We start from the raw sequence: 8736 nt of genomic DNA, 5'->3' as shown, positions 1-8736 counted from the left end.
GATGTGTCAGTGTAGGTGCAGCAATTGCAACAAATATACCACTCTGGTGGGGGATGTCGACAGTGGGGGAGGCTATGCATGTGGCGGGGGGGGGGGACCAGGGCTATAGGGGACATCTCTGTACTTTCTGCTCAATTTTGCTGTGAACCTAAAACTACCCTAAAAAATAAAGCCTATTAAAAAAGTAGAATATACAACATGAGTGAACCCTAATGTAAACCATGAACTTTAGTTAATAGTAATGTATCCATATTGATTCAGTTGTAAACCAATTTCAATTGTAACAAATGTTTCACATTAATGCAAGATGTTAATAATTAGGGAAACGAAACTATGGGGTGGAGGGCAATTAGGGAAACTGGAAACTATGGGGTGGAGGACAGGTGGGGAGAGGAGATACATGGGAACTCCCTACTATTTGCTCAATTTTTTGTAAACCTAAAACTTCTCTAAAAAACAAAGTCTGTTCATTTAAAAACTGTATGTCCGTATCCATATATGTACATGACCCTCACCACACCCTTTGCTGCATCTCCTACCATTGCCCCCACGTTGTAGTTGGAACTGAGGCACAGAGAGGGTTAATAATCTACCCAAGGTCACCACTGTCCTGGAAGAGCTGGCCTAGTCACAGCCAGGCAGGTGGACTCTGGTGGTCGTGCCCTTAACCGCTGCTGCCAGTGATGGGCGCAGAGGAAAATTCAGAGCTAGAGATAGGGGTGAGAGTTGGCTGCCTGCAGGTTATACACAGAGCCATAGAGGGGAGGGGAACCCTAGGTGACCATTGTCACCTGTGCTCAGTGACAAACAGTGCCTGTGTTGCTTTATTTAGAAGATCTCATCTCACCTCCATAGTCAGGGTTCCCCTGGAGAAACAGAACCAATAGGATGTGTACATGGATAGAAAGAGATTTGCTGTGGACTGAATTGTGTTCCCCAAAATTCATGTTGAAACTCCTACCCCTAATGTGACTGTATTTGGAGATGGGCCTGCAAGGAGGTAATTAAGTTTAAATGCAGTCATAAGGGTGGGGCTCTGACATGATAGGATTAATGTCCTTATAAGAACAGACACCAGAGAACAGTCTTAATCTGTCTCTCTGCATCTCCATCTCCATCTCTATCTCTGCCATGTGAGCATACAGCAAGAAGGTGGCCGTCTATAAGCCAGGAAGAGAGCCCTCACTAGAAACTCTGTTGTCTGGCACCTCGATCTTGGTTTTTCCCTTTCATCACTTCCCAGCATCCAGAACTGTGAAAAAAAATTTTTTTCTGGGAATTCTCTGGTGGCACTTTCACTGCTGGGGGCCCAGGTTCAGTCCCTGGTCGGGGAACTAAAATCCCACAAGCTGTGTGGCGCAGCCAAAAAGAAAAAGAAAAAGAAAATTTTTATTCTGTTTTTGAGGTCACCTAGTTTATGGTGAGTTGGTATGACAGCATGAGCAGACTCATTCAAGATTGATTTTAAGGAACTGGCTCAGGTGATTAAGAAGACTGGCAAGTTCAGAATCTGCAGGGTGGGCTGGCAGGCTGGGGACTCAGGAAGAGCTGATACTGCAGTTCCAGCCCGGAGGCTGTCTGCTGGCAGAATTCCCTCTTGCTTGGGGGTGAGGGTGGGAGTCAGTCTTTTGTTCTGTTCAGGCCTTCAGCTGATTAGAAAAGGCCCACCTGCGTTGTGAAGAGCAATCTGCTTTGCTCAAAGTCTATTGATTTCAATGGGAATCTCATCCAAAAACACCCTCACAGGGACATCCAGAATAGCGTTTGACCAAATGTCTGTGCACCACAGCCCTGCCAAGTTGACACGTACAATTAACCATCACATCACCAAAATAGACCAGGAACACGTGGGCACCAGGACATAGTTTGCTGGACACCTTTGGTGTGGACATACAGACAGGTTCAATCACCATCCTTAGAGCTGGCAGAGAAGCTCTGTTTTCTCTACTTTGCCAGGGTGGAGCTGGCCACAGGGAGTGCAAACTGAAAACATCTACAATGTAGCATTTTACCCCCTTCTGTGGAAGAAAATAAGCAGGCGGTGTGTGTTGGGTTTTGGCCCATGTCAGGGCCTTTTTCTCAAGGGTCTGTTAGAAGATGGTGTCAGGCAGGGGTTCTCGACCTCAGCGTCACTGTGGGTTGTCTTGTGCACTGCAGGGACTGTAGGGTGTTGAGCAGTGACCCTGGCATCCATCCATCACTGGTCAGTACCAAAGGCCAGAGCCCAGGCTCCCTCCCTGGTGCCACCTTGGGGCTCACGCCTTTGTCTGATCTTCCCTGTAGAAGCTCCCTTGTGGCAGGGGGCCTAGTGTCCTGGGTTCCTGGTCTTTCTCTTCTTTTTGCTACTTCTCCGTGACTGAGCACCACGCAGCTGACTATCCTGCCGTCTGGCGGCCTCTCCAATGATGGTTGGCTTTGTGTGGGCCAGTGAAGGGAGATGGGGCGGGGTTTGCATCCCTCTCCTGTGGGTCCACTCTCCTCCATGTCCACTCTCTAGAACCACCCAGGTCCCCACCATCAGGACCCCATCAAGGGTAGGAAAGGGAGGCAGCAGCCTCAGTACCAGCAGGTCCCTTCAGCCTCCAGGTGGGGGTCCAGGATCACGGAGGATCCTTCAGAAACATCTGTCTCCTTCCCTCCCCTCCCGTGGGTGCGAGTTCTAGCTTGGGAGCCCTACCACTGACAGATGTCTGTACACATGATTTGGGGACAGAGGCTGGGCCAACCTGGGGGTTGTGGTTTTCTCTACACGGTGGATGTGCAGACTTAGTCTATGAGACAAATTCAGTTATGAAAATTCAGTGGCTAGTATTTAATGCTGATCTACTATTATAAAGTACTCTCTATTTTTATGACTTCAGAGACTGCTATGTAATAAAGGATACCCTTCCTCCAGTCCAACATCCAGTTCCAGCCCCAGAGAGGAGGCAGATTGGCATATTTGTCTGTTCTATAAGTTTACAGTGTCCAGAATCCTGTTTAAGGTTTTAGGATGCCCTCAATACTTTTTGAAATAAAAATTTTCCTAACTAAAAAAATCCCCCCTCAGGGTTCTGACCACCAAAAAATATCTCCAGACATGATCAGATGTCCCTTGGAAGTAAAATCATCCCCCATGGAGAAGCACTGATTTAGGGACCTGATTTAGGGTAGCTTCTAAGCATCCTTTTACCTTCTCCTGTTCATAAGAGGATCACGGCCGAAATGATCGTCCCCCAGCCCTGGGGTCTGTGTAGACACACACACGTGGCTAGGGGAGCCTGCAGCGGGGCGTGGATGTGACAAAACCAGGTGGCCGTCCTGCCCGGCCCCCTTCCATCCATCTCCCCTTTGCCTCTCGTGTGTCATCTCCTCCCTTTCTTCCACTGACCTCATTCTGCAGTGCAAATTAAGCCTGGGAGTGGCATCCGTGAGACTGTGGCAGAACAGGTTGTCCAACCGTGAACTGAAGAAACGAAACCCATCTCTGCCCAAGCTGGTGTTCCTCCAACATGGCCCACGCATGAGCTCTTGTCACCAGGTGACCCTGGGAAAGGCACCATGGGGTGGGCCTCAGTGGCGCTGCTTCTCCCGGAGAAGAGTTTCACTGTCCTGGGTTCATCTGGCTCTTACTCCCCCGGGGCTGCTTACCAGGTCTTTTAATGATTTTATAAACTCGAGACACACTTCCATGAAGGCAGAAGCAGCCTCTTAAAACTCAGCAGTGGGACTTCCCTGGTCCAGTGGCTAAGACTCTGCCCTCCCAATGCAGGCAGCCCGGGTCCGATCCCTGGTCTGGGAACTAGATCCCACATGCCACAACTAAGAGTTCACATGCCGCAACTAAAAAAAAACAAAAATGTTCTGATGAACCTAGGGGCAAGACAGGAATAAAGACGCAGGTGTAGAGAATGGACTTGAGCACATGGCCGGGGGAGGGTAAGCTGGGACGAAGTGGAGATTAGCATTGACATATGTACACTACCAAATGTAAGACAGATAGTGGGAAGCAGCTGCATAGCACAGGCGAGATCAGCTTGGTGCTTTGGGACCACCTAGAGGGGTGGGGATAGGGAGGGTGGGAGGGAGGCCCAAGAGGGAGGGATATGGGGATATATGTATATGTATAGCTGATTCACTTTGTTATACAGCAGAAACTAACACACATTGTAAAAGCAGATATACTCCCAATAAAGATGTAAAAACCCCAAAGATCCCGCATCCCACACCGAAGAGCCCGCACGCATCAACAAAGATCCTGCGTGCCACAACTAAGACCCAGCGCAGCCAAATAAATAAATGATAGTTAAAAAAAAAAAAAAAACAACTCAGGAGTAACTACCAGCTCGTACTATTGGATGGCTACTATCAGAAAAATAATAATAACAAGTGTTGGAGATGGATGCTGAGAAATTGGAACCCATTGTGCACTGTTGGTGGGAATGTAAAATGGTGCAGATGCTGTGGAAAACAGTACAGAGATCCCTTTAAAAATCAGAAATAGGGGCTTCCCTGGTGGCGCAGTGGCTGAGAGTCCGCCTGCCGATGCAGGGGACACGGGTTTGTGCCCTGGTCCGGGAAGATCCCACATGCCGCAGAGCGGCTGGGCCCGTGAGCCATGGCCGCTGGGCCTGCGCGTTCAGAGCCTGTGCTCCACAACGGGAGAGGCCACAACAGTGAGAGGCCCGCGTACCACCAAAAAAAAAAAAAAAAAAAATAGAACTAGAACTGCCATGTGATCCAGCAATCCCACTTCCAGGTATAGATCCAAAAGAATTGAAAGTAGGAACTCAAACAGGTATTTGTACACCCATGGTCAAAGCAGCATTATTCATAATAGCCAAGAGGTGGAAGCAACCCTAACATCCATCCTCAGATGTACGTGGTCCATCCATACAATGGAATATTATTCAGCCTTCAAAAGGAAGGACGTTCTGACACCTGCTACACCATGGATGACATTATAAGTGCAAAAGGACAAATGCCATATGATTCCACATGGTATATGACGTCCCTAAAGTACAGTCAACTGCAGAGTCAGGAAGGACAATGGTGGGGGTCAGGGGTTGAGGGAAGGGGTAGGGAGTGAGTGTTTAATGGGGACAGAGTTTCAGTTTTGCAAGACAAGAGTTCTGGAGATGATGGTGGTGATGGCTGCACAACAGTGTGTGTGCTTAATGCCACAGACGGTACCCTGAAAAATGGTTCAGATGGCCAATTTTCTGTTATGCATACTTTACCTCAACTTCTTAAAAACCTCGTAAGTCGTAATAAATCCAAGCCATCCAGCTAACCTCTGATGAGCACAGCCCAGATCCTCAGGTGCTGGCTGAGAGACAGTGTGAGAAGCCTCAGCCCAGGATAATTAAGACTTGATTCTGCTGGCTTATCCAGGCACCCTGGGGAACCCTGGAGATCGTTTTTATCTGATGGAGATCATGACCGCTGTGTTTATGGAAGGGACGTGCATGCCTCCATCGTGATGCTCATTGTCTGTGCTTCTGAGATCAGTGCTGAAGCTCACAGGACAGGATGGAATTACAAAAGTGCGGTAATTACCACTGGGAGACCTCGCTGGTGAGAGCCAGGGGAAGGAAAGCTGCGCCTTCAGTGGCTCCAAGGCTGGTTTTCCTTTTAACAGTCATCTGCTGGTCCCTTGTATGTGCTGTTATCAAACATCTTGAAGTGGCCTGCTGTGCTCTACTGGACTCCCCTACATCCTGGACTTAGATTTTTTTCTCCATATTTAAAATTTCCCAAAGAATAAAGTGGAAGAAGCCATGGATTATATTTCTAGGGCAAGGTAAAGACAGCATTTCTTGCAATCAGAGCTTCTGGAATCTTCTTAGGCTAGAAGGACTAGCCTCAGTGGCTGCACTGACCTCAGCTGAAGTCCCAACCATGGTCCTCAAGGCCCCCTGCCCTCGCCTCCGCCAGTCCCCACCACTCACTCATTCCAGCCACACCGGCCTCCTCACTGCTCCTCCAGCCTGCCAGGTGCAGTCCTGCCACAGGGCCTTTGCACAATGCAGTCCTTCTGCCTGGAGCATTCTTTCCCCAGATATCCGCATCACTCCTCCCTCAGCTCCTTTATTTATTTTTATTTTTTTAATTTTTATTTTCGGCCGCTCTGCATGGTATGCGAGGTCTTAGTTCCCCCGACCAGGGACCGAACTCATGCCCCCTACAGTGGAAGTGTGGAGTCTTAACCACTGGACCGCCAGGGAAGTCCCTCCCTCAGCTCCCATAGACCTTTGCTCCAGTCTCAACAACTCCTATCACCCTATTCAGTATGGCAACCCCTACCGTCAGCACTCAGCTCTCCCAGCCGCCCTTCTCCATAGCACATACCACTTTCTAACACACTCTCTGATTTCCTTATTTACTATGTCAATCATGTATTGACTGTGCCATCAGCCTCTGTCCTTCGCGCCCCCCCCGCCAAGCAGAGTCTTTGTGTTGTTCAGCAATGTATCCCGTGTGTCTGTAATAGTGCCTGGTGTGTAATAGGTGCTCAGCAAACACTAGTCAACTAAATGAATTCACCTGAACCCACCGATAGGACCCTTTGGTTTAGAATTTGAAACGTGTTCATAGAGACGAATGACCAAAATGTGAATGATTTTAATTATTTTAAAGTTAATACTTTACAGTTAAAAACACTAATAGGGAATTCCCTGGCAGTCCAGTGGTTAGGACTCTGCGCTTTCACTGCCGAGGGCCCAGGTTTGATCCCTGGTCAGGGAACTAGGATCCCACAAGCCACACGCTGGGACCCAAAAAAGCAAAATTAAATTAAATTAAATTAAAAATAAAAACCAGTAATAACAACCTTGTTGTCCATCCAAAGCAGCTCCATCCTCCGGGTGCTCAGGCCAAAACTCTCAGAGTCAGCCTCACTGCCTCGCTTTCTCTCACCCCCCCACATCCAATTCATCTGGTATTTGTAATTGATTCTACATTCAAATTGTATCCTGTGATATTGTGATTTATAATAAGGACTATATATTGGTCTTCATCCCCATTCCTGGCACAGAGCTCCTAAAACTCTTGGAATTTCCTAGGTGATAAGAGCAATAAAGGTGTCTTGATAGTCCTAACAAGCGCTTTTCGACACACCTGAGTCTATGTTAATGAGGCGACTGTTGGAAAGTACCTGAGGATGGCAGCTCGTTGACCGGGAGAACCAACCCTGTCTGGAACATTCAGTTCCAGAGGGGCTGGAGGTTGAATCAATCACCACTGACCAATGATTTCATCAATCATGCCTATGTGATGAAGCCTCCATAAAAACCCAAAAGGATGGGGTCCAGAGAGCTTCCAAGTTGGTGAACCAGACACATCCATGTGCTGAGCCCCAAACTCCACAGGGACAGAAGCCCCTGCGTTCAGCACCTCGCCCAGTGTATCTCTTCATCTGCCTGTCAATTTGGGTCCTTTCATAGCCTTTGTAGGAAACCGGTAATATAGTAAGTAAAATGTTTCTCTGAGTTCTGTGAGCCACTCTAGCAAATTAATCGAACCCAAGGAGGGGTGGTGGGTAACCTCTGATTTATAGCCAGTTGGTCAGAAGCACAGGTGACAACCTGAACTTGCGATTGGCATGGAAGCAACCTAAATGTTCATCAACAGATGAATGAATAAATCTGTGGTATATATATACAGTGGAATATTACTCAACCATAAAGAAGGATGAAATGCCCTTTGCAGCAACATGGATGGACCTAGATATTATATTAAGTGAAGACAGAGAACGACAAATATCATATGATATCACTTATATGTGGAATCTTAAAAAATGATACAAAAGAACTTATTTACAAAACAGAAATAGACTTACAGATATGGAAAACAAACGTGATTACCAAAGGGGATACCAGGATGCAAGGAGATAAATTAGGAGTTTGGGATTAACATATACACACTAGTATATATAAAATAGATTAACAACAAGGACCTACTGTATAGCACAAGGAACTATACTCAATATCTTGTAATAACTTATAATGGAAAAGAATCTGAAAGAGATTATATATATGTATAACTGAGTCACTTTGATGTACACTTGAAACTAACAGCAAAAAAAGTGTGTTCCGAGGGGCTCTCCAAGAATAGCCAATACATCCTATCACTTAGAGAATCCCAAGGGTTTAGAGGTTACCTCCCAGGAGCTAGGACAGAGGCCAGACCTCTCTTTGGGTAATTCTTCACTATACAGTGTTACATTTCAATTTAAAATTTATCAAAATAATAACTCCGGACTTCTCTGGTGGTCCAGTGGTTAAGACTTTGCCCTTCCACTGCAGGAGGCGTGGGTTTGATCCCTGGTCAGGGAAGATCCCTCATGCCGCCTGCCGTGGCCAAAAAAACCAAACAAAACCCCCCAAACTCCACATGTAGTCCAATTGTAATAAAACTGTAGAATATCTAAAACAGAGATGACTTTCAGATCAGGTAGAATAAGAACAATTACACAGAGCGCTGACATTGCAGAAGCAGCATTGGAAACTAGAAGAGAAGGAATCGTATCTTCAATAAGTAGACAAATTTTGGATTGTGAAAAACCAAAGTCAACTTTGCACTGAAAACAACTTTTAAGAACATAGTAAAAGGGACTTCCCTGGTGGTCCAGTAGTTAAGACTCCACACTGCCAAAGCAGGGGGCCTGGGTTCAATCCTTAGGTGTGGAACTAGAGCCCGCAGGCTGCAACTAAAGAGCCCACGCAGCCAAATGAATAAATATTTTTTTTAAAAAAA

The 8736-nt window shown here is 46.8% G+C and overlaps 1 protein-coding gene across 1 annotated transcript in view; it reads right to left on the bottom strand.

The window, feature by feature from the left end:
* Nucleotides 1-269: 269 nt before the first annotated feature.
* LOC116751649 overlaps nucleotides 270-8736 on the bottom strand; it is a 42941-nt gene continuing 34474 nt past the window's right edge. Inside the window, exon 7 of the mRNA XM_032627828.1 lies at nucleotides 270-3526. Within this exon, the coding sequence (XP_032483719.1) occupies nucleotides 3389-3526 (138 nt within the window). The 3' untranslated portion in view covers nucleotides 270-3388. The remainder of the gene's footprint in view (nucleotides 3527-8736) is intronic.

Source organism: Phocoena sinus, chromosome 3 (genome assembly GCF_008692025.1).
Source record: "Phocoena sinus isolate mPhoSin1 chromosome 3, mPhoSin1.pri, whole genome shotgun sequence".
Taxonomy (NCBI): domain Eukaryota; kingdom Metazoa; phylum Chordata; class Mammalia; order Artiodactyla; family Phocoenidae; genus Phocoena; species Phocoena sinus.
The sequence above is the reverse complement of the archived record's forward strand: the minus strand, read 5'-3'. Positions and strand labels throughout refer to the sequence as shown.